Genomic DNA, 26,788 nt, shown 5'->3' with positions numbered 1-26,788 from the left:
TGTATGCAGTAAGAACTATCCTACAGTCAGTGCAAGGAATCACTATTTAATTCAAGTGGGAGAGATAATAAAGACTAATTAAGAGGTTATCACTCACCTAGAGCCAGACATCCTGGAATGTGAAGTCAAGTGGGCCTTAGAAAGCATCACTACGAACAAAGCTAGTGGAGGGGATGGAATTCCAGTTGAGCTATTTCAAATCCTGAAAGATGATGCTGTCAAAGTGATGCACTCAATATGCTAGCAAATTGGGAAAACTCAGCAGTGGCCACAGGACTGGAAAAGGTCAGTTTTCATTCCAATCCCAAAGAAAGGCAATGCCAAAGAATGCTCAAACTACCACACAATTGCACCCATCTCACATGCTAGTAAAGTAATGCTCAAAATTCTCCAAGCCAGGCTTCAGCAGTATGTGAACCATGAAAGTCCAGATGTTCAAGCTGGTTTTAGAAAAGGCAGAGGAACCAGAGATCAAACTGCCAACATCCACTGGATCATCGAAAAAGCAGGAGAGTTCCAGAAAAACATCTGTTTCTGCTTTATTGACTATGCCAAAGCCTTTGATTGTGTGGATCACAATAAACTGTGGAAAATTCTGAAAGAGATAGGAATACCAGACCACCTGACCTGCCTCTTGAGAAACCTACATGCAGGTCAGGAAGCAACAGTTAAAACTGGACATGGAACAACAGACTGGTTCCAAACAGGAAAAGGAGTACATCGAGACTGTATATTGTCACCCTGCTTATTTAACTTACATGCAGAGTACATCATGAGAAATGCTGGGCTGGAAGAAGCATCAGCTGGAATCAAGGTTGATGGGAGAAATACCAATAACCTCAGATATGCAGACAACACCACCCTTATGGCAGAAAGTGAAGACGAACTAAAAAGCCTCTTGATGAAAGTGAAAGAGGAGAGTGAAAAAGTTGGCTTAAAGCTCAACATTCAGAAAATGAAGATGATGGCATCTGGTCCCATCACTTCATGGGAAATAGATGAGGAAACAGTGGAAGCAGTGTCAGACTTTATCTTTTTGGGCTCCAAAATCACTGCAGATGGTGACTGCAGCCATGAAATTAAAAGACGCTTACTCCTTGGAAGGAAAGTTATGACCAACCTAGATAGCATATTCAAAAGCAGGGACATTACTTTGCCAACAAAGGTTCGTCTAGTCAAGGCTATGGTTTTTCCAGTAGTCATGTATCGATGTGAGAGTTGGACTGTGAAGAAAACTGAGCGGCAAATAATTGATGCTTTTGAACTGTGGTGTTGGAGAAGACTCTTGAGAGTCCCTTGGACTGCAAGGAGATCCAACCAGTCCATTCTAAAGGAGTTCAGTCCTGAGTGTTCTTTGGAAGGAATGATGCTAAAGCTGAAACTCCAGTACTTTGGCCACCTCATGCGAAGAGTTGACTCATTCATTGGAAAAGACTCTGATGCTGGGAGGGATTGGGGACAGGAGGAGAAGGGGACGACAGAGGATGAGATGACTGGACTGCATCACCGACGCGATGGACTTGAGTCTGAGTGAACTCCGGGAGTTGGTGATGGACAGGGAGGCCTGGCGTCCTGGGATTCATGGGGTCGCAAAGAGTTGGACACGACTGAGCAACTGAAGTGAACTGAAGAAGTTATGAAAGCTCCTAAGTGAAAGGTAATAAAAGTCTTACATATGTTCATGATAATAGAGAAAAGGAGATACTTCCAAATTTAAAAAGGCTAGCACTTAGTAACAGATATATAAAAGTGGAGTGGGATTGGGGAAATGAAAGTCAAGATAGTATCGAGGTTTCTACACAGGGCACCAATAGATGTGGTGTGATATTTTTAAAACATGGCCGCATATTTACTAGTACCCCTCCCATTATGAAGTGAGGTCTATGCCTCCTCCTCCTTGAATCCGGGAAGCACATGAGTACTTCAGTTTAGAACCCAGCCTGACGACCAAGACTAGGTCACAAAAGGCTATACATCTTCCTCCTCATTCAGTGGGGCATTAACTCTCAAAGCTCTGAGACATCACATAAGAAGTCCAACTGCACTGGGGCTGCCATGGTGCGATGAAGCCCGTGTGATATGGAAAGGCCAGGTAAAGGTACTGCAATCAACAATGCCAGCTAAACTCAGCCTTCAAATCATCCAGGGCCAAGGACCCAGCATATGAATGAAGAGTCCCAGATAATTTCAGTCCCCAGCCATTTGAATCTTCCCTGTTGAAGCCCCAAATGTTGTAGAACAAAGACAAGCCATCCCACCTATGTTTTAGCCAGATTTTTGTCCCATAGAAACCGTGAGCAAAATAAAATAGTTGTTGCTTTATATGATTAAGTTTAGGGTGGATTGTTACACATCAATAGATAACTGACATGAGTAATGGTAGCATATAAGTGAATTATCAACGGATACGGGAACAGAAGGTTTAGAAGAGGAAGAAAATTATGGTAGTTCCATTTCAATGATTTAAATCTGACAGATCTGTAGAACACCAAATGGAGATGCTGAACAAACTACTGAAAATAAGGCTCTAGATTTTTAAAAAGAGACAGATGACAAAGAAGCAGTATATAAAGACAAAGGGAAGGCATGTTAAGTATAAGGGAGAAAAATGTTAAAAAATAGGAATGGAGCAATATGAAAAGTTAGAGCGGAAACTGAAAGGGTTGGAGAAAGAGAGAAGAATCAAGATAGAATGATAAAAAAGCCAAACAAATAAAGATTCTCTAACACGTCAGCCACTGTGGTCAGCAGTATCAAATGTAGCAGGGTATCAAGTAGAATCAAGCATTTTTGGACAGAGAATATATATTTGGCAGATAGCTGATAACTACAAGAGGAAATTCAACAGCATAGTAATAAGTCAAATTACAGAAGTTGAGAAGTAAATGAGAATTGGGTAAACTGACACAGCAAGTGTAGACAACTCTCTCAAGTATGGCTGTAACTGGAAAGTCAGAGTGGGCAGAAGCTCGAGGGGACCCAGGGGCTAAAGAAGATCTGCTGATTCATTCACTCATCCAACAAATACACATTCATACCTCTCAACGTGTATGAGTGACATGAGGAGCTCTCTAGACCACAGGGAAAGAATGAGTAAAGATAAACTGAAGATACCAAAAGGAATGTATGAGTCAAATCCTAGAAAAGGTAGAAAATGGAGGATCAAGAGTACAGGCAGAGATATCGGGTCTGAAATCTCTTTCCCTGAGGAAGGAGAGGAATGTAATCATGACGATCACAGAAAGATACAAATGATAAAGGGAGAGGACAGTAAACAAGTTACGGAGGAAAAGTCCATTTTAAAAGTTGAATAGGAGGCAAGATCACATGCTAGGGGTTGACAGAGTCACTTCCTAGGCAGGCTGATAAGAAGTCTAGGGGTCCCCAAGGAGAGGGGGTCTGGAATTCTCAAGGAGGAAGAAAGGACAAACTTTTTTCCCTCTACATTCCTTAGGATCATTTAACAATAATGTATCCTGCCTGCGGACAGTCTCTAGATTAAACCTTCTCGCTAATTCTGTTCTCTTAAAATGTAAATTATGGGAGTAGATCTGGTGAGGTCTTTACAATCTCCAGACATTTTTTGGATTCGCTGGAGAGTATATAACTCCACTGCTAACACTAGCAAGTGGGTACTCTTTCCACCCCCTTCTGATGTCTATGTCAGAAGCTTTCTCTATCTCCTTTATACTTTAAACTTTATACTAAAACTTTACTACACAAAAGCTCTGAGTGATCAAGTCCCATCTCTGGCCCCTGATTGAATTCTTCTCCTCCAGAGGCCAAGGATCCCGGTGTCTTTGCGTGGTTCAACAACAACCTTTCAGGGTGAAGAAATGTGGAATGTGATAGACAGATTGAAAATGGGAAACATTTGGAAGAGCATCTGTGGCAAATGAGAAGAGAATTAGACCAGAGACAAGTCAAAAATCATCTAGTCACACAGAGATCCTGGCTCCAACCAAAATAACAATCTCCCAAACAGGCACTCGGGCTGTAAATTAACTAAGATGAGGACAGCGGTAGGGCTTTTTCAGCTCTGAATTCCCATGTCAAGCACAGAACCTAGGAGATGACAGGCCCTCAACAAATGTTTTTATAAAAGAATGAATGAACAAACCTATATATGAAGGAATAAGACAAAAGCACTCTGCTGTGCTTAGTCACTCAGCTGTGTCCAACTCTTTGCGACCCCATGCAGTGCAGCCCGCCAGGCTCCTCTGTCCATGGGGATTCTCCAGGCAAGAATACTGGAGTGGGTTGCCATGCCCTCCTCCAGTGGATCTTCTCAATCCAGGGATCGAACAGGTCTCCCGCATTGCAGGTGGATTCTTTACCAGCTGAGCTACCAGGGAAGTCCAAGACAGAAGTGCTTCACTGGAAATCTATTCATTCTTTTCATTGATTATAAACTAATAATCCTCTGTGAATGTAATATGTATGAATATGTGTGAAGTGAAGTGAAGTGAAGTCGCTCAGTCGTGTCTAACTCTTTGTGATCCCATGGACTGTAGTCTACCAGGCTTCTCTGTCCATGGGATTTTCCAGGCAAGAGTACTGGAGTGAGTTGCCACTTCCTTCTCCATGAATTTGTGTAGTGATCACAATTATCAAAATATTTGTGAGAAAGTCATTATAAATTTATTTATAACTACTAAAATAAATCCATTTCTTCTCCTAAAACAAATTCTTAGTTTTAATTAAGAATTAAAGATACAAATATATCTTCTGAGTCTCTCCTCAGTAAATGTCAAAATGTGCGAGTTCAAATTCACTTAAAAAAACACTCTTCTTACCAAGAATTACTTTTGAATTGAAGAACAAAAAGGAGGAAAAATGATTTTGCAATCGTTCCTTCCAGATCTCTTGTCCGAGTTTCCTCTCCAGCTTTAAAATATCTAAACTTTGAACACTAACACTGAACCCTTCCTCCAAAATGGCTCACCATTAACAAAACAAAATATTTTTATAAGAAATGAGTATGTTGTATATACTACCAAGCAATGATTAAAAAAAAATTTAAGAACAGGTTGCTTTAATATACTGTGATTTCTTTACAACACTGGCATTAAAGAGAAGATAATCCCCAATATGAGCTAAGTAGTATACATCAGGATTTCCTATGAACTGTGAAAAACAGAGTTTCATTCATATTTAATCCAAATTCACATTATAACTAGTATTATAGTTAATGTGTCCAGGTGGAATTTAGAAAACTAGAACAGCTAATGCTCTTATTGGCATTTACTATATGCCAGACCATGGGGTTGCAAAGAGTCAGAGGCGACTGAACAGCAACAACAATATGCCAGACACTGTGCTAAGTGCTATATATGCGCTATCTCCTTTAATGCTCACAGCCTTAAGAGGTAGGTATCGGCAAGAGTTACGCAGGCCGCAAGAGGCAGAGCCAAAATCAAGCCCAGGTCTATTTGCCACCAAAAAGCTGGATTGTTAACTGCAATACACATAGCTATTAATGAAGAAAATCATCATGTTTTAAGTGGCAGTACACATCATGTTCTCTTTCCAAGATCAATGAACTTTTCAAAAACCGAAACCTAAATCTCGAACTAAAACTTCCCAGTTTTTCCCAACATAATCACAGAACTTCAAAGACTTAAGACAATCTTAATTATGTTTAAGAGCCTCTCATAATAATTTTGTGAGACAGAGCAGTACATCTGCAAAGAATAAGTGTGAAGACATTATGTAATCATGGGAAAAAAATAAATATTTTGAGATAAACATCAATGGAAAAAAAATAACCAAAGAAACACAAACTCTTTGAAGATTATACTGCTTCCTTTTCCATCTTTCGGTCCAATTAAAATTCTACTTAATGATTCATTGTAGCAATGGAAAATAAGTAAAAACTTAAAATAAGTTTTTGTTAATAGTCAATTAAGTAAAATGCATATCAATTTTTGAGACATTACTTACAAAAAAATTTTATTTAGCTACAATACTAAAAAGTAATTTAAAGCTTACTATGTATCAGCCATTGTGGTAAGCCCTTCACATTATCCCATTTAGATTTCAATGTCATTTGCTCAAGGGGGAAAGGGGCATAGTTGAGCATTCAACAAATCATAGATAGCTTATCCAACACTTAGAATCTACATATGTGAAATATATTAGTATATATATTCACAACCACTCTTCACTTAACATGTTCCACTGTCATTACCAACATTTACCCAGAGCCTTCTATATACCATCACTGGACTAGAGACTGAGAATTAAAAAAAAAAAAAGGAATGAAATGAGAAGACATACTCCAGAAAGCTTTGAGTGGTAGAAGCAGCAGGAACAGGTATCTGATTTGGAGGTGGGAGGGAACCACATGACTGTCACAGGACAAAGACAATTACAAGAAAGAAGAGTTTGGTTTTATACATGTTGAGCCTGAATGTAAAGCACTCAAGTGGGCATCTACAGGAGGTGAGGCATCCAGGTCTGGCACCCAGGAGACATATCTAGGCTGCTGATGCATTTAGAATCCAGGGCACATGGGTAGTTACTGGGGTAGTGGGAAAAGATGAGATTACTAGAGAGTATCAAATGAGAAGAGAACCAAGTAGAATGATGGAGCACACTATCATTTAAGAATCAGGAAAAGAATAGTATGCAGGCCACTAAGCCACAACAAGCCCTCCCATACCACACCACTCCTCAAAAAACAATGCAAAACAAACCTTTTGCACTTATATACTATGAAACCCGTCTGTATACACTTGATTCATCCATGTAGCAAACATTTGTTGTCTATTTCCTAAGTCAATAGCCAAGAATGAAGACAACGCAGTTCTGAATCATAAGAATCTAGCTATCATAGGAGGAGTATAACAAATAGGCTAAGGGTACAGGATCTAGGCTGGCATTCAAACCTGGCTCTGCCATTTACTTCCTGGGTGAGCTTGGGCAAAATACTTAGCCTCCAGCTGCTTCTGCTTCTTATGTACAACAGGGATCATAACAGTATCTATTCCCATATGGTTGCTACAAAGAATAAATGAATTAAGAAACATATCATGAGGAACAGTGCTTAACATTAACAAATGTTTGATGAATGTTATTTTTATTATTTGCTACATAAAATTACCAGAATGGTTACATGCATGGGTACATAATAGTAACAATAAATAGTGCTACTGGATTTCACAAGATGGAAGAAAGACTCTCCCTGGGAGTGAATTCAGGGAGCACGTCACTAAGTACCTCTCAGGGCAGGGCCTCAGTGTGAATCAGAATGCTGTCTGTGGGTGCACATGAAGAGGAGGATACCCTGGATGTCTGTCATCACTCAATTCCCTTGAGAAGGACTCTAGGGGCACAATATAACCAGCCAAGCCATGCATCGCAGCCCGGAGGAGAGGACGAGTAAAGCTGAAGAAAATCTTCAGACACTCCAGTAGAAACATAGAAGAAACACTGTAAGCTATTACAAACATAATATCAATATAGTCAACCCCAAACTGGCAACAGCAAGTACCCCAGACTTGCCAGAGCACAGGGACCATTTAGAAGAGCTGAAAATAAACCCAGAAAGGTGGATGGGAGCCAGATTATAGAAGATCTTGAAGCTCACCAAAGGCATTCAGGAGTGACTCTGAGCAGGGTGAAATGGGGTTCCAATGGTGCTCAAGTAAGAATAATCTGGCATTATGTACTGAATGGATTTGTGCTTGCACAGGTAAGAAGAGGTGCTTACAGCAGTCTCCTAGTCTGCAAGGCCCTTAAAGGCAGGGGCTATATTTCATGCATTTCTATATTCTCCAAAGTAGCAAAGTTCTTGGGGAAGGGTAGGCACTCTGTAACTGTTTGAGGTATACATGAATGAATGAGCCAAAAAGAAGTAATATGAGGCTTAATTAGAGTGGGAACAGTGAAAAGAGAAAGACACATACTGGAAAAATATTGCAGAGACAAAAAAGGACATTTGCTGGCTGATGAAATGTGACAAGGATAGGGCAGAATCAATAAAGACTGTAAAACTGATAAATACTTAGTGTACTGCATTATAGGTTTCTGTGAAAGGCAAATATAATTATGTTCACAAAAGTGCTCTATGAAAAAAAGACGGCTTTTCTCTGAAATGAAAGCTAGTTGTCTTGGACAGAAACACTACTATATTTGACCTTGAACACAGATTGTCATTTTAAGACATTTATCTTCCTCTTGTCTTTACTAGATTATTAAACCTTTAAGAGTACACAGTGTGCCTACTCTGAAACAAATTACGATAAAACCTTATTAAGTGTTGCTTTAAACACACTTTGTCTCACTCACAGAAGAAACGATTACTGAACTGAAATGATTACCATCACCAAAATACACACACATACACAAAAAGACATATATACACTTATGTAATTATTTATACGCACACAAAACAGTTTTGTTAATGCAGTGTTAGTAGGCATATTTACTTTTCTTTATATACCCATACTCACTGTGTCTGACAGTGAGTGTTAGAGGTGCTCACTAAATGTCTGTTGAACTAAAATGAACCGAAGTAAACTGATTTAGGAACATCACAGAGCTTATCAATGGTGTCTGGTGACCTTTACCTTCCCCTCTGCAGTTTCAGTGCTTCTCTGCTCACTAAATTTACACTGTAGAAGAATGAGATCCATAATAAAAGTGGTTAAGAAAATAGACAAAAGAAAGACTAAAATATATGATTGGTAGTATGTATCATCAGTGTTGTGCCAGAAAATGTTTAACAATGGCCCAGGGTGAGGTGGGAAGTCTAATTTTCAGTATTTGTCAATTTTCATTAATTAAATACTCCCACCATGGCCTATTTTGAGCTAACAACAGGATATCAACTGCAAAATTCTTAAAAATTTAACAGTTCTCACAACTAGCATGAGCCAGCTCCAATATATCACAGGACTGAATATTTAAATGCATGGTACACATGACAGGATCCCAAATTCTGCCCTGTAACACTACCCGCTACATCCCCAAAGGAAGGTACAAAAGGCAAAGAAAAGGCAGGGGAAATTCACACCCTATTCCTGTAAGGCTTTTCTTTCCATCTATAAAGTAGTCTTCTTTTGAACTGGCATATGATCCAGCTCAGAAATTTTCTTTTGCCTTGGCCAGTGACAACCAAACTTTTTTGACCACGTACCTCACCCGGTGAAAAATGTTTAAGTATACAATCTCAATACATGTTAATACATCTGTTGACTTTATTAGAGCCACTATACTAATTTACTATAAATTATAAAGTGTATACAAAAAACATAAATTTTAAAAGATAAAAATTCATACAAATAAAGAAAAGTTCCACATTCCAATGACTATCTTACATATCCCCTGGGGTTTATATAACCCTGTTTAGAGATTATTAAGACCAACATTGTAAGTAAAATGAATAACTTCCTGGACCTGTTTCGTCTAAGCCAACAAACAAATCTTATTAGATCTTCCCACTGCGATGCTGAAAAAAGGCAACCCAAGGAAGAAGGAGAAAACAATTAGCAAGGTCTTGGGCAAAGTTGGCTTAAAGGGTAAGTGGCTCAGAGACCCCTCTTACAACACAAGCTCCATGGAATTAAGCTCCATGGGAATGAATCACTAGATCAGCTCCAAAGACACCATCATACCTGGAGGTTTTAAGCCCCAAAGCAACATACCCTAGTACCATTCCCCAGTAAATGTCCCTGGACATAAGCCATCTATATCAGCTCAGGCAATGAGATGGCCTTGGAGGAATCTTGAGTTCTCCCTATAGACCAAACATGTCCTTGAAATAAATGCAATACTACTAAAATCTTAAGTTGGGGAATACAGATTATAAGACTATGCCAGATATATATAAATCATATATTTATATATGATCTATCTTCTTTTCTATATGAAGTTAGTCCTTTGGCAGATCACAGTTTAAGTCAAACATGTTGCTCCCAAATCAAAAACACTGTTAATCAAGCTGTATACAATGAATCTTTCTTAAATACATGCGAACTAGTTAACTAGGACAAGACTGTAACCAACTATAAAATACTCTATTATGTCAGATTATCTTTGAGTTCCACAACATGCTGCTCAAATTTCCTGACTTCCTTTTTTATAACTATACTAACGTTGCTAAAAAAAAAAAAATCAAGAAGTGAAAAAAAGAAACAAAACTCACCTTCTGGGCAACAGAATATTGAAGCCCTTCCTAAGGAAGATTCTACAACGTGTTTAAAGACACTTAAGGATACTACTAACATGCTTTCTGAAAAAGTGGCCCAGAGAAAAACATTGCTTTTCCTTTCTTGTGGCCAATTTCCCTGTCATACATCTAGACCATTAAAGACGAAGCTGCTCTCATGCCTGAAAGAGGGGGTGGGGATGGGGGATGGGCTGAAGCAAACAGAAAAACAGAAATTTCGGAGCTACCATCTCACCAAACTAGCAACATCTAGGACTTCTCTGGTTGTATGCTGGATAAAAATCCACTTTCCAATGCAGGGGACATGGTTTGATCCCTGGTCTGGGAAGATTTCACATGCTATGGGCAACCAAGCCCGTGCACCACAACTACTGAAGCCTGCCACACGCTAGGGCCCTTGAGCCACAACTACTAAGCCTGTATGCTGCAGCTGCTGAAGCCCACGGGCCTAGAGGCAGCGAGATGCCTGTGCACCACTACAGAGAAGTACTCACTGTAACTAGAGAAAGCCCGCGAGCAGCGACAAAGACCCAGCACAGCCAAAACAGATGAGTGAAAATAAATAAAAATGAAAATAATTAAAAAAAAAAAAACCCAGCAACATCTAACATGAAGGAATCAATCCCTTTTAACAATTTTTTTTCATCCTTAGATCGTTTATTACATGGTTACTTCACATTATCTTAAGACTCAAAGCTTCGGCTGAAATGATAACCAAATTAAAAGATCCCCACACCCATGAATTTACTTACCTTCCTTTCCACTGAATTTTTCCTGTTTACTCCCTAATTTAAGAAAGATGGGGTCCTTTCTTCAAGGTAACTAAGTGCTTTAATAAAAAGTATTCTGTAAAAAGTAGTACTGGCTTTTATTTCAATAAAGTTGCCTAACCATACATTAGTATCTCTCTTCTATTCCAAATCTGCATTGAAACCAAAACAAAACAAAACAACAAAAAAAGTTAAAACTAAATTAAAAACAATCACACAAGAAAACAAGAAAGAGTGCATTAACAATTTAGAGTTCTAGAAAATTCTAGACGCATGGTTCTCAAACTTCAGCATGCATCAAAATCACCTAGAGGGCTGGTTAAAACACAGACTGTAGGACTCCACCCTGAGGGTTTCTGATTCAGTAGGTCTGGGGCTCAAGATTTTATGTATTTAACAGGTTCCCAGGTGATGCTCATTCTGCTGGTCAGTGGACCACATTATAAGAACCACCATGCTAAATAAATAGAGATCATTAAAAGGAACCTTTTTATTAATTCTCAAACTAATGGTACAACCATTTTTTTAAGTGATCAGGAAAAGCAACTGCAAAACATGGAAACAGTTCTGAAAAACTAGAAAAAATATAATTTCCAAATTAAAAATAAAAAGGGCTAAATAACAACTACAACCTAATATAGCAGTGTGGAAAATAGCATAAGACATCTTCCAAAACACAGAGCAAAAGACAAAGAGATGGAAAATATGAGAGAAAAATTAACAAGCATAAACAGTCAATATCTACTTAATCGATTTCTGGAGAAAGAAAAAGCACATCACAAAAAGTAATCAATAAGAAAATTTTCCCTAAGCTGAAAAAGACTCAAGCCTTGTACTGCTTGCCCAATTTCCAAACAGGTTAAAAAAAATGTAATGCCAACAACTAGACACATATCTGTGACATTTCTAAATTTAAAAGAAATAAAGGAAACTCATAAAAGCCTCAGGGGGAAAAACACAGGTTATTACAAAGCAGTATGAATCAGACTATCCCCAGACATCTTATTGGCATGCTAGAAGAAAAAGAAAAGCTGTTTTCAAGGTTCAGAAAGCAAATTATTGTGAACCTGGAATTCTACATCTAGTCAAACTAGCAAATATGAAGGTAAAATAAAGACACTTTTGGAAATTTAAGGACTAAGAAAACTGACTTCCTGTATCAGTTTCCTACTTTTACTGTAAAAAATTATCATGGAAATTCAAATGGGTTTCAATGAGCTAGAATTCAGGTTTTGACACGATTACATACCTTTGGGAGGCTCTAAGGAAAAAAAAACATTTCTTGTCTTCTCTAACTTCTAGAGGCTACCTGAATTCCTTGACCAGCAATCCCCTTCCATTTTCATCACCATTATTAAATGTAACCAGTACTTATGGCAGATTTTTTAGCCCCTTAAAGACATGCAAATAACTACAGCTACAATATACAGCCCCTTATAAGAGTAAATGAAAAACATCATTATGCTCTAAATCATTGACTTTAAAATGTTAACAAATTAGTAGTTCTATTAATAAATACCTACCGACTCATTCGCTGCTAGAGCAAGTGCAAGGTTCACTGTAAGAAACAAAAAAGTAATTAAATTTAGTAACTTTCCTTCTACCAGAATTCATTTTGCCTTTTAATATTTTCAATGTAATAACCAAAGCAAATAAAATTTTAATGTAAGTCCTTTATTAAAAAAATAAACAAGGACATGGAGAGACTATAGAAAGTAAAAAAGACAAAAAGGAAAGTAACATTTCAGCATAAGCAACAGATGCCTGCCTCAAAACTTTAAAACATTTATCATATGTTACAACTGCGTTTAAATAATCCATTAAATGTTTTAATCATATTAATGTATATATCATTCAATTATTTTCAAAAAATACTTTGCAGAAAAATTACTTTTTAATAAATAAAAATGGAGCTGATCCTACTGTTTTTTTTAAAAATAAATGCAGGTAATACAGGAATTCCAAACACTAACTCACAAATACCCACATAACTGAAAGCTTGGACCAGTGAGGAGAGGGAAGGGAAAAAGGGAAAAAGGTAAGACAGTGAAACATTTTCCCAAAAGCGCCTATTAACAGTCAATCTCAGACATAAACGGGGAAAGCAGTAGGCCCCAAAACCACTGTTAACCCAGCAAGAGAGAGATGCTACATCTGAGATGAGAAAGAGGTCCAAAAGGAATACATTCCCAAACTGATAAACAGACCCTCATACTGTGGATGACAATTCCTTACTGGACAATGTTATAGATGATGCCAATACTGTTTCTTTTGAAGTATTTAAGAACATAAACTCTCAAGGCAGACATGGTTCAAACCCCAGGGTCACCACTCTGTGTTTTATAATCTTGAGTATTTTTACCCCCAAGTATTTTTCCTCCTTGATAAAATGAAGTCCTATTTCATAACTCTTGTGAGAATCAAATCAAATTCTTAAGTGTAAAGTACTCAGCCTAGGGAATGGCACTTGACAAATCATTATCAATGCTTAATATTTGATTTAATCATTAAATTATAAATTATAAAATAATCCTGAATTTCAGGTATACTGTAGGTTAAACATAATCCAACTTTGAGGCAGAGTAATTCATTTCAGTGTGAGGGTCTTTCTCCATTTACAAAATAGAATCTAAGAGCATGTCTGCATTAATCAAATGTCCTCATTCTAATCCAAAATATTTCTAGCGTGCATATTCAGATGGGAAATATTTTGAGACAGTTTGGAACTGGAATAAATATGTATAAGGAAAAGAAATATAATGCCAACAGAGTTACATAGAAATACTCTATTTCTAAAGCAGAGACAGCAGTTATGAAAAAGTATAGATCAATTATTTGAGATAGATGGTATGATGCTAACAAAGATGAAAAGCAAAGAAGGGACGCTTACTAAAGCACACATACGTCACACACTGAACATTTTCTCATCTATTTTCCTGTCTAAATGCTGCCACAGCCTATGGCATTAGATGATTTTAGAACCTAAAACAATAAATAAACATGTTTTAAACAAGTGCTAGCCTACAGATTTGACAAATTATATTGCACAAAACCCAAAGAACTTATGGCTATTATCATGAAAATGCCTTCCGTCTTTAACCAAACCAAGTAAACACAGAGCTTGCAAAAGGATTCACACCACTGAAAACAGGTACTTTTTTTTTGAAACCTTAATTTTCAAAACACAAGTAGAGGTGGATTCTAGAACTGAAAACTAAGAGCTTCCAAATTTTAAAAACAAAATATCAAATAGATAGATTGTACATCCTTAGGAAAGAAAGCAAGAGTGTGTAGGATACAGCATAAATTCATTAAGAACAATCACTAACTATTTTAAATAATAATATGGTATCTATCAAATAGTATAGTAGGAGTCTATCATAACTACAATACTTGTTAAATCTTAATTTCTTCAAAATATATGAAAAACTCTTCCACAATACATTCAGGTCAAAGTGGGGGGAAAAAACTAAGCTAATAACACTATATAGTTGGATCTATAGCTGGTTATACAACTACAGAACTGCTGTATCCAGGAATATGGCTTTGAGTCAAGACACAGGATCTCTAGTGAAAGTCACAGAACTCTGTACCTGACCCTTTTTATTTCAAAATGTCATTGGTTTCAATGGAATTAAGTAATTTTAAGTTACATATATGCCCCAAGTTTAGATTAATATCTGAGAAAAAAAAACTTTACAGATCTTAGGGAGGAGGTGCAAGATGGAGTAGGGAATTAAGAGGTACAACCTACTATTATAGAATCAATAAGCTACAAGGATATATTGTACAACACAAGGATTATATCCAGTATTTTATAATAATTGTAAATGGAATATAACCTTTAAAAATTGTGAACTATTTTTGTATACCTGGAACTTACATAATACTGTACATCAGCTACACTTCAATTTGAAAAAATGCAGAAATCTGAGTCAAAAGCTTAAAAAAAATACATGAATATATACAAGATCTTAATAGTGAGGAACTAGGTTAAAACTAACAAAATGAAATATAATAAGGATAGTTTTTTTCTTAATCAACTGCAAAAAGGATAAATGGAGTAAAATCTGAATTAAGCCATTCCTATTAAAATGACTGAAAATTTTAAGTGATGCAACAAAACTTGATAGATTTATGACTTCAAATAATACATGTTGCCTCTGTTGAACTGGAAGGAGGAGAGCTACCTTTTTATATTATTATACTGAAATTTTTTTTAGTAATAAAAAGTTTCTTTTGAAAAAAATTGGGAATACCTGTTAATTAGTCCTGGATGGTACCTCTTACATTTCTAGCGGGACTTCTTTTATGGGTTCTGAAAGCAGCATTTCAGTCACAATGAAATCTATAATCAATTTGAAAACTTCACCAAAAAAAGATTCTCTGTTCCAGTATATTAATATAAAGATCTAAAGATTAAATGTTTTAAATAATTAAAAGATGTTCAATATTAGATCTATTTTGACTTTATAAATGCTGGAAAACTGTTATGGTTAAATGAAAATAGGTCACAATAATGTAAATAATCTCATTGCAACTACTTAGCTCAATGTACACTGAAAAAGATTAGAGAAGAATGCAAATAAAACAAATAAATTTAGTATTAAAAAACAAATAAATTTAGTATTAAACTTACCAAATGTTTTAAAAATAATAACAACAATCAAACGTTGAGTACTTACTATGTAGGAGACAGGGGGCTAAGTGGTTAACTTGTTTAATTTGCATGACCACCCTATGAAAAAGATTATCATCATTGTCACTTTACAGTTAAGTAAACTGAAGATCTGATGGGCAACCTGACTACCTTTTCCTCAGTTAAGGGTCAAGACCTGGCAACATATCTAGTTTTGCCTAACTCCAAAATCTAAGCCTTCAATCACTACCAACTCCTCATACTAAGGAACAAGCTATTAGAAATTAAATACTTTTTCAAGAACAAAACTATAACTTTAATATTGTGCACTTGCCAGTTGGCCTAAAGTTCTACTCAAAATGAGAATATCCTATAATACCTGCTGTAGTAGACTTTCCAACTCCACCCTTTCCAGAAGCCACAACTATAACTTGTTTAACACCTTCTATCGGTTTCTGCTTTGGAAGTCCTCGAGACATGATTTGTGATCTTCTTTGTTTTAGGGTCTCACTCTCAGCGCCAGAGAACTTGAGAAGAAGAAAAAAACAGTTTTAAAATAAGCTATCTCCATTATTACATTTAGAATTAACAGGTCTTTTCTTTTCTACTTTAATTCTGCTTATCTCCATTAGTTAGGCCTTTAGTGTTATTTACAAATAGCCGTTGATCACAACTGCAGAGACACACTGTTTAAGTTGAAATTTATTTGCCAGGCGTTAAAAATAGCAAGTAAATAATTTCCCTCTTTACGGAGCTAAATCCCCCACGTGTTTTCCTTCTCTTTAACCTATTTTCTAAATAAACTTAACACTAAGAAAGCACGTGCAAGTCACACATCCATGTTCTAACCGTCTATTTCAGCCCTCTATGCCTCGCCCTGGTCCTACTGGGGGCCTGCCTGGAAAGTGGGCACATCCAGACAACTGGGGTCTCACTGAGCAGGGGAGGGGGCCCAAGAGGGACTGAAGTGGGTCCTTGGCAAGAGGCAATTGCAGAGCACCTGCAGCCCTGGCGCCCCAGCATCTCCGACCCGCCCGCCTCCACCTGCCCTGCAGCAACACGGACCTGGCGCCGACAAATCAGTAGTCGGCTTCCCCCAAGTGGGACACAGGCCCCGCCGCAGCCCCGAAGCGACACTCCACCAAACACCAGCAAACGCAGCCAAACCCCCATGACGCGGAATGCTGCCTGAAGCCCAATCCGGAAACCGTCGCGTCTGGCGCGGGGTGATGACGTCCCGTAGCAACGCTCCGCTTCCATTCCCTAGCGATTAGGCTCTGGGTTTCTTTAGCCCAGAGACATAACTTGTCGTGGTCTCATGTGTAGCCAGGTACAAACATTTTGTAGCCTTTTACCAAATCGTGAAATATTTTCACGTATATCCTCTAATTTGCTCCTCACAGAAGTTCTGGAGTAGGTAGGAGGCTCTTAATACGATCCTCTTTTCGTAGATAAGAAAACTGAGACTTAGAAAGTTTAGAAAACTGACCCGATTAAGAAGTGGGGAGCGGTGGAAGTTAAAAATATCACCTGGTGTTCTCACAGCGCAGAATATAGTCACTTAAACGCTGCCACTATTAAGGATTTTTTTTTTTTTTCCTCCTGAGTGATCTATAGTAATAGTCTCTTTTGTGTTGGCTGTTACTGCTGTGTGCTTATAATTCTGTGAAAGAGAAGTCAGGGTGCTTTGCTAGGCTCTGAAAAGTTTAGCTAAATCAAAAAACAGATCTAATGAAACAAATTTAACTCAAGAAAGAACTTGAGTGAGACAAAGTTTGAAAGAGGAAATTGAATTTAATCTGGTAAAAGGAAGGATGTATCCATACATTCAAAGCAGATGAGAGTGAAGGAAATCACTTTAGGAAAGAAAGCTGGAAAGCTGATACAGAGACCCCCAAAAAGGATCATTTAGGGTGTAGGGTGATTTATCCTCACATATACCCCATATTTTCTATGGTTGAGTTTTGTTTCATTTGCTTTCTATCTGTAGAAAGTTTACTGTATAATCATTCAGTTTATTTTACTCTGATCTTTAATTTCCTTAGTTTTAATGCAGCTGTAGCATAGCAACCTCAAAGAATTATTCTAAGAATTATATCAGATATTACCAGGAAAAAAAATCCATTCAATTTAGAAGGTGCTGAAAAAAATTCAATTCCTTGCTTTTTCTTCCCCGGTCTCAAACTTTGTTACTTCATTCAGTCTTCTTTATCTTACATTAAGTTTACACTCCTAGGTTACTGTTCTATATCACTTTCTTATTTTATTATTTTGTGATATGTTTTTATGGTTAATTTTCTCAATTTTTAAATTTATATCTGCTCAATTTTTATAAATTATAAGCCAAAAGAATATAGCTAAGGAGAAATAGCTGTCAGAATAATTCATTTATTAAACAAGAAATGCTGAATATCTGTTTCTCTCCAGGTAACTTTGTAAGTTCTTCCAGACCTCTCCCAGATTCATTCATTTAACAAATATTTATTGAGCAACAAATATGCACCAAGGGTTTTCACATCTAAACTATACTTCATCTTTCCACTCAAGGACTTTACGATCCAGTGCAAGAGACAGAATAAGTTAACACACAATTACAGCATGGTTTGATAAGCATAAGAGAAAATCACTGAGTGATACGAAAGTATAAAGGAGGAGTACCAAATTCAATCAGGAAAGGCTTCTGAACAGGGTAACATCTAAGTCGAATCCTGACTATGGGTGATGTGTAGGAGTCTGTGGGATAATGACTACAGGGTTGTTGTGCAGAGGAGAGAAATGAATTGTTATGAACTGCAAATAATCTGTGTGGCTTGAGGATAGACTGTGAGGTACAGGACTGAAAGAGATGAGGCCAGAGGTTGGTAAGGTAAAGGCTGCCCAGATCATAAAGGTTTTATACATCCTGTGAAGAAATTTGGACTTTATCTTGAGGGAACCTTATAAGGACTTTAAGCAGGAAAGTAGAATGAACAAACATAACAAATCTGTTGCATTTTAGAAATACCACTGTGACTGCCAGGCAGAAAAAGAATTGGAGAGGCCAGATCAGAGGCAGGGAGATGGCAGGTTACTGCAGTAATCCAAAAGAGATGTTGAAAGCTTGACTTAACATCTCTAAATTTCACTTTTGCTTATCTACAAAATATATAATACTTATTTGTAGTTGTTTTGAGACTGAACTTAAAATAATGTACATAGAATGCCTATCACATAGTACAATATTCAATGGATATTAGTTACTGTGATGCTTATTGGTGGCATAGAATTAATAATTTGGGCAACTACATAAATGGTACTGACACTCTCTGAAAGAAAACATGAGGAAGAAAACTGAGACCAATCTATAGAATGAATGAACGGTTAATTTGATTTATCTTTCCTCAGACTGGGCTTCCCTGGTGGCTCAGACAGTAAAGAATCTGTCTGCAATGCAGGAGACCAAGGTTCGATCCCAGGGTCAAGAAGATCCTCTGAAGAAGTGAATGGCAACCCACTTCAGTGTTCTTGCCTGGAGAATTCCAAGGACAGAGGAGCCTGGTGGGCTACAGCCCATGGGGTCACGAAAAGTCAGACATGACTGAGTAGCTAACACATTCCTCAGATTAAGGATATCAAGAGAGTAGTATAGCTGTCTATTATTTCTTCTTCAATAACCACTGCCACACAAACACATATACACCCATGGCCTCTTCTCAAAAGAGTATTCTTGCTCAGCTCCTAAGAACTGCTAAGTGGAGATCGCGGCGTCGGGCTCCCGGAGCTGTAAGCGGCAGGAGAAGAATGGCGGAGTCTTCAGACAAGCTCTATCGGGTCCAGTACGCCAAGAGCGGGCGCGCGTCTTGCAAGAAATGCAAGGAGAGCATCCCCAAGGACTCGATCCGGATGGCCTTCATGGTGCAGTCGCCCATGTTCGATGGGAAAATCCCACACTGGCACCACCTTTCCTGCTTCTGGAAGGTCGGCCACTCCATCTGGCACCCTGATGTTGAAGTGGAGGGGTTCTCCGAGCTCCGCTGGGATGACCAGCAGAAGATCAAGAAGATGGCCGAGACTGGAGGAGCAACAGATGTTTCAGGCAAAGGCCAGGATGGAGTTGGCAGCAAGATGGAGAAGACGCTGATTGACTTTGGGGCAGGGTACGCCAAGTCCAACAGGAGCACGTGCAAGAGCTGCATGGAGAAGATAGAAAAGGGCCAGGTGCGCCTGTCCAAGAAGGTGGTATACCCTGATAAGCCCCAGCTGGGCATGGTTGACTGCTGGTACCACCCAAACTGCTTTGTTCAGAAACGGGAGGAGCTGGGCTTCCGTCCCGAGTTCAGCGCAAGCCAGCTCATGGGCTTCAGCGTCCTCACCGCAGAGGACCAAGAAACCCTCAAGAAGCAGCTCCCGGCCATCAAGGGTGAAAGAAAGAGAAAAGGCGATGAGGTGGATGGAATAGATGAAGTGGCCAAGAAGAAATCTAAAAAAGAAAAAGACAAGGAGATTAAACTTGAAAAGGCCCTCAAGGCCCAGAATGACCTGATCTGGAACGTCAAGGACGAGCTAAAGAAAGCGAGCTCGACGAACGACCTGAAAGAGCTGCTCATCTTCAACAAGCAGGAAGTGCCCTCCGGGGAGTCGGCGATCTTGGACCGCGTGGCCGAGGGTATGGTGTTTGGCGCCCTCCTTCCCTGCGAGGAATGCTGGGGCCAGCTGGTCTTCAAGGGCGACGCCTATTACTGTACCGGGGACGTGACTGCCTGGACCAAGTGTATGGTTAAGACACAGACGCCCAACCGGAAGGAGTGGGTGACCCCAAAGGAATTCCGAGAAATCTCTTATCTCAAGAAACTGAAGATCAAAAAGCAGGACCGTATATTCCCCCCAGAAAGCAGCGCCCCGGTGGGGGCAGCACCCCCACCCTCCGCAGCTTCAGCGCCTGCCGCTGTGCCCTCAGGCCCCCCAGACAAGCCATTATCCAACATGAAGATCCTGACTCTTGGGAAACTCTCCCAGAACAAGGATGAAGTGAAGGCCACGATCGAGAAACTTGGGGGGAAATTGACAGGGACGGCCAACAAGGCCTCCCTGTGTATCAGCACCAAAAAGGAGGTGGACAAGATGAATAAAAAGATGGAGGAAGTAAAAGAAGCCAACGTCCGTGTCGTGTCTGAGGACTTCCTCCAGGACATCTCTGCCTCCACCAAGAGCCTTCAGGAGTTGCTCTCCACCCACCTCTTGTCCCCCTGGGGAGCTGAGGTGAAGGTGGAGCCTGTTGAAGCAGTGGCCCCAAGGGGGAAGTCGGGGACCGCGCCCTCCAAGAAAAGCAAGGGACCTGTCAAGGAGGAAGGTACCAACAAATCTGAAAAGAGGATGAAATTAACTCTTAAAGGAGGAGCAGCCGTCGACCCTGATTCAGGTCTGGAACACAACGCGCACGTCCTCGAGAAAGGTGGGAAGGTCTTCAGTGCCACCCTCGGGCTCGTGGACATCGTCAAAGGGACCAACTCCTATTACAAGCTGCAGCTCCTGGAGGATGACAAAGAGAGCAGGTACTGGATATTCAGGTCCTGGGGCCGTGTGGGCACGGTGATTGGTAGTAACAAACTGGAGCAGATGCCATCCAAGGAGGATGCCATTGAGCATTTTATGAAATTATATGAAGAGAAAACCGGAAATGCCTGGCACTCTAAAAACTTTACGAAGCATCCCAAAAAGTTCTACCCTCTGGAGATTGACTATGGCCAGGATGAAGAGGCAGTGAAGAAGTTGACGGTAAACCCTGGCACCAAGTCCAAGCTCCCCAAGCCAGTGCAGAACCTCATTAAGATGATCTTTGATGTAGAAAGTATGAAGAAAGCCATGGTGGAGTATGAGATTGACCTTCAGAAGATGCCCTTGGGGAAGCTGAGCAAAAGGCAAATCCAGGCTGCATACTCCATCCTCAGTGAGGTCCAGCAGGCATTGTCCCAGGGCAGCAGTGACTCTCACATCCTGGATCTCTCCAACCGCTTCTACACCCTGATCCCCCACGACTTCGGGATGAAGAAGCCACCGCTCCTGAACAACGCAAACAGCGTGCAGGCCAAGGTGGAAATGCTAGACAACCTGCTGGACATTGAGGTGGCCTACAGTCTACTCAGAGGTGGTTCTGATGACAGCAGCAAGGACCCCATTGATGTCAACTATGAGAAGCTAAAAACTGACATTAAGGTTGTGGACAAAGATTCCAAAGAAGCCGAGATCATTAGGAAGTATGTGAAGAACACTCATGCGACCACACACAATGCATACGACTTAGAAGTCATCGACATCTTCAAAATAGAGCGTGAAGGGGAGGGCCAGCGTTACAAGCCGTTTAAGCAGCTGCGTAACCGGAGGCTGCTGTGGCACGGGTCCAGGACCACCAACATCGCGGGCATCCTGTCCCAGGGTCTCCGGATAGCCCCACCTGAAGCGCCTGTGACGGGCTACATGTTTGGTAAGGGGATCTATTTCGCCAACATGGTCTCCAAGAGTGCCAACTACTGCCACACGTCCCAGGGAGACCCAATAGGCTTGATCCTGTTGGGAGAAGTTGCCCTTGGAAACGTGTATGAACTGAAACACGCTTCGCATATCAGCAAGTTACCCAAGGGCAAGCACAGTGTCAAAGGTTTAGGCAAAACTACCCCTGACCCATCGGCTAGTATTACTATGGATGGTGTGGAGGTGCCTCTCGGGACAGGGATTTCATCTGGTGTTAATGACACCTGTCTGCTGTATAACGAGTACATCGTCTACGACATTGCTCAGGTGCACCTGAAGTACCTGCTGAAGCTGAAGTTCAACTTTAAGACATCCCTGTGGTGAGCTGTGAGGTGTGCAGGCTGGTGACTGACGTGCTTTGCACTGACTGACCAGGCAGAAACCTCAGCTGAGTTGTTGAGGCATAGTAGCTTCACTCAATCTTCTTAGAAAGGATTTTATATGAACACTTGGTCACACGTTTCAATGATTTTCCCAACTTTTCAAATCCCTTGATTGTTGTGTTGGGCGGGGGAGTGGGCGGGGGGTTGTTTTGGGGTTTTTCTCCTGCCAGCCATAACCCTGGTAGGTATAACTGACATTAGAGAAAAGTTGGGGAGGGTCTTAACTGTGTCTAGATTAGTCCAATGAAAGAGCCTTGCAAGCCACATTAGAACCTCTGCCTTACTGGTTTCCCCAGGGAAGGAAAAAATAATCTTCTACCCTTGTTTCTAAGTATTCATCTTTAGTTTTGGAAAAATGTTAAGTGTTTATTTTGAGGTCAAAATAAAAACTAATTTCATACTAAAAAAAAAAAAAAAGAACTGCTAAGTGATTTGACCCATCGCCATGGTTACAAATTGGATTAAAGACTGACATACAATCAAAACTGGACCAATCATATTCTTTCCCCAGAGAACTTAAAACATGAGATATGCTACTCAGTCTTAGTTTGCATTTGAACTGGTATGACAAAATGATCATTTTCTAGTTTGTACACAGAGAAATAGAAAAAGCCAATGCCAAGAAAGAAAAATAAAGCAGACAGTAAGAGATCATGTGTCCAGAGAAGGAAGGGAGGACAGCTGTACTGGTTCATAACAGTTTTCTGGTTCCTGCTTCTAGTCCACAATTAAGTTCAGCTATACTTCCTATCCTTCGGTCCATAAGATATACTGACATCTTCCAACAAATTCTCTTCTTGCCTTGGCCTAATTTGGGTGGGTTTCTGTGGATTTGTAACTATGGTGAGATAAATTTTATAATATTTATAGAGGACTTCCCCCTATAATTTCTTGTAGCTCATATAGCCCTTCCCCCTTTGGACAAACTATATGGCACTGTATTATGATACCTTGAGGTGTGCCAGTTGTTGAGTGAACGTGCCAAGCACAATGGTGACAAACACAGTGACAAAAGCTAACAGCTAAGGGTAGCAAAATGTAAGCATGGCAAGAAGATGAATTCCTGGTTATACAGTGAAGCTGCTATGCCAGTCCTGGCCTGTGTCTCTAGACCTCCTGTTGTATGAGATAATCAATTGTTTAAACCACTGTTGGTTAGGATTTCTTTTATTTGAAGCTAAAATTATCTGCGCTTATTACAGCTCCTAAGAAGGAACCCCATAAACTTTGACTACCTCTCCTCATTCACCTAAGATTGAGCCCCAGTGAGGAAGGGGAAAGAGAGATCCTCAAATCAGTTAGAGGGATGTGAGAAGAACAGAATCAATGCCCGCATTCCCAGATAGAACTCAGCGTAGTGGTAGGGACTACAGAATAAAAATGGCTGAGTGTTGTGTTTAGGCAAACAGTCTGAGGCAGCCTCATTGTATTTGCCTCCATAAAGAGCCACAGGAGTGGCTGAGAGAAAACTGATCTGTAAAGAGACCTTGGTGGTGGTTTAATCTCTCAGTCCTGTCTGACTCTTGCGACCCCATGGACTGTAGCCCACCAGGCCTTAAGATCAACTAAATAGACATTTCTCTAAAGAAGATACACAGATGGCCAATAAGCACATGAAAAGATACTCATCATAGTTAATTATTAAAGAAATGAAAATCAAAACAGCAATGAGGTACCACCTCACATCAGTCAGAATGGCCATCATTTAAAAGTCTGCAAATAACATATGCTGGAGAGGGTGTGGAGAAAAGGGAACCCTTCTACTCTGTTGGTGGGAATGTAAACTCTTACAGCCACTATGAAAAATAGTATGGAAGTTCCTCAAAACACTAAAATCAGAGTTGCCATATAATTCAGCAATCCCACTCCTAGGCATATGCCCAGACAAGATCATAATTCAAAAAGACACATGCACCCCAACACATACAGCCGCTCTATCCACAGTAGCCAAGACATGGAAATAACCTAAACGTCCACTGACAGATGAAAGGATAAAGAAGATGTGGTAAACATACACACACACACAGGAATATTACTCAGCCACTAAAAAGAATGAAATAATGACATCTGCAGCAACATGGATGGACCTAGAGATTACCACAGTAAGCAAAGTAAGTCAGAAAGAGAAAGACAAATATTAATATCATACTATATCACTTATATATGGACTCTAAAATATGACCCAAATGAACATATCTGTGAAACAAAAACAGACTCACAAATACTGATGTGTGGTTACCAAGGGGGAGGGGCCAAGGGAGGGAAGGTTTGGGAGTTTGGGATTAACAGATGCAAACCATCGTATACAGGGTGGATAAACAAAAAGGTCCCACTGTATAGCACAGGGGACTATATTCAATATCCTGTGACAAACCATAATGGAAAAGACTATGAAAAAGAATGTGTGTGTGTGTGTGTGTAAAACCGAGTCAGCTTGCTGCACAGCAGAAATTAAACACAATGTTGTAAATCAACTATAATTCAATAAAAAATTTCTTTAATAAAATACACATGCATGATCAGATGTGGACGACTCTTTGCGACCCCTTGGACTATAGTTGTCCAGGCTCCTGTTTCCTTTGGATTTCCCAGGCAGGAGTACTGGAGTGGGTTGCCATTTCCTACTCCAGGGTAACTTCCGACCCAGGGATCTTCTGCTATGTCTCCTGCGGCTCCTGCATTGGTAGGCAGATTCTTTACTACCTGGGAAGCCCCAAATAAAATCATAATGAAATACAGAAGAGAGAGCGAGCTTAAGGTAAAGAAAAATAGTAAGATGTGGTAATAATCTGCATAGTTAAGTATCTGGCATTTCAATGGATGCTGGTACGGACAGATAAAGACCGCGAGACTTACATTCACATCACCATGTGAATATCTGGACACTATGGCAAATAGATGGAGAAACAGTGGCTGACTTTATTTTGGGAGGGCTCCAAAATCACTGCAGACGGTGACTGCAACCATGAAATTAAAAGACACTTACTCCTTGGAATCAAAGTTATGACCAACCTAGATAGCAGAGACATTACTTTGCCAACAAAGGTCCGTCTAGTTAAGGCTATGGTTTTTCCAGTGGTCATGTTTAGATGTGAGAGTTGGACTGTGAAGAAAGCTGAGCGCCGAAGAATTGATGCTTTTAAACTGTGGTGTTGGAGAAGACTCTTGAGAGTCCCTTGGACTGCAAGAAGATCCAAACAGTCCATTCTAAAGGAGATCAGCCCTGGGTGTTCACTGGAAGGACTGATGCTAAAGCTGAAACTCCAATACTTTGGCCACCTCATGCGAAGAGTTGACTCATTCATTGGAAAAGACTCTGATGCTGGGAGGGATTGGAGGCAGGAGGAGAAGGGGACGACAGAGGATGAGATGGCTGGATGGCATCGATGACTTGATGGACATGAGTTTGTGTGAACTCCGGGAGTTGGTGATGGACAGGGAGGCCTGGCGTGCTGTGATTCATGGGGTCGCAAAGAGTCAGACGCGACTGAGCGACTGAACTGAACTGAACTGAACTGATACAGAAACTATATATATGGAGTCTGTGATGGGGTCTTACTTATCAAGATTAAGTTTCTACCACCCTAAGAAAATTTAAGAAATACTGATCAAAACAAAGAGAACTATTTTGAATGTCTCCTGTGCATATGGTAAATAGTATGTATTGTTTTCAAGCAAGGGAGTATCTGTACCTGCTAGATTACTCTCTCAAAATATATATATCCTCCTTAGGTGACCAAGAACTCACTGAAAGCTCAGCTACCCACACAAATAAGAAGCCTGCCTTATTTCCTGCCCATAAACCTCAGGTACTTCCTCAGGGTTGCACAACTTTGCTCAACTCACTAAAGAGAAGGGTCTTGAGGACCGTTTCCATCCTCTGCTGAATAGTCTAAATAAAGCCCCCAAACTAGTGCTACTTCCTTCAGTTTAAGGTGACTGTCCCCAACTGAGTCTCTCATCCTGTTCAAAGGGCTCACCAAAATGAAAACCTCACCCCATCTATGGACTTGTCTAAATGACAGCCTCATGAACTGACCCTACTTTGCCTCATAGTGTGATTTGTTTCTGAATCTCTCTACTCATGACTAAGCATGAAACTGGCTTTTACCTATATCTAATACAAATGTTCGCATTAAAATATACGGAGTAATTCTGCTTAGGAGAATAACTTCCCAGTGAGCCAGGCTCTCTGTAGGAAACCTGGTCTACAAAGTTTGTGGATTTTTCCTGTATCAAAGACTTTGCTGGCCTTTCAGTACCTTAGCTCACATAAAGTTCTGTCAAAGAAGCTCCTCATTCTTATGTTTAAAAA

The 26,788-nt window shown here is 39.8% G+C and overlaps 2 protein-coding genes across 2 annotated transcripts in view; one reads left to right on the top strand and one right to left on the bottom strand.

Moving 5' to 3' along the window:
* Positions 1-16,756, bottom strand: part of NUBPL (NUBP iron-sulfur cluster assembly factor, mitochondrial) — a 227,004-nt gene extending 210,248 nt beyond the window's left edge. Inside the window, exons 1-3 of the mRNA XM_052659947.1 lie at positions 16,649-16,756; positions 15,963-16,110; positions 12,468-12,502 (exon numbers count right to left, since the gene is read on the bottom strand). Of these exons, the coding sequence (XP_052515907.1) occupies positions 12,468-12,502; positions 15,963-16,110; positions 16,649-16,756 (291 nt within the window). The remainder of the gene's footprint in view (positions 1-12,467; positions 12,503-15,962; positions 16,111-16,648) is intronic.
* A 2,607-nt stretch (positions 16,757-19,363) lies between these two features.
* Positions 19,364-22,437, top strand: LOC128066551 (poly [ADP-ribose] polymerase 1-like). The gene has a single exon (XM_052659584.1). The coding sequence runs from the start codon at positions 19,364-19,366 to the stop codon at positions 22,412-22,414; it is 3,051 nt and encodes a 1,016-aa protein (XP_052515544.1). The 3' UTR covers positions 22,415-22,437.
* Positions 22,438-26,788: the final 4,351 nt, after the last annotated feature.

The sequence above is a fragment of the Budorcas taxicolor genome, chromosome 21, assembly GCF_023091745.1.
Source record: "Budorcas taxicolor isolate Tak-1 chromosome 21, Takin1.1, whole genome shotgun sequence".
NCBI classification, from domain to species: Eukaryota; Metazoa; Chordata; class Mammalia; order Artiodactyla; family Bovidae; genus Budorcas; species Budorcas taxicolor.
The sequence above is the reverse complement of the archived record's forward strand: the minus strand, read 5'-3'. Positions and strand labels throughout refer to the sequence as shown.

Coding starts and splice junctions, on each gene's coding strand:
- LOC128066551 (XM_052659584.1), top strand. CDS start 19,364: ATGGCGGAGTCTTCAGACAAGCTCTATCGGGTCCAGTACGCCAAGAGC.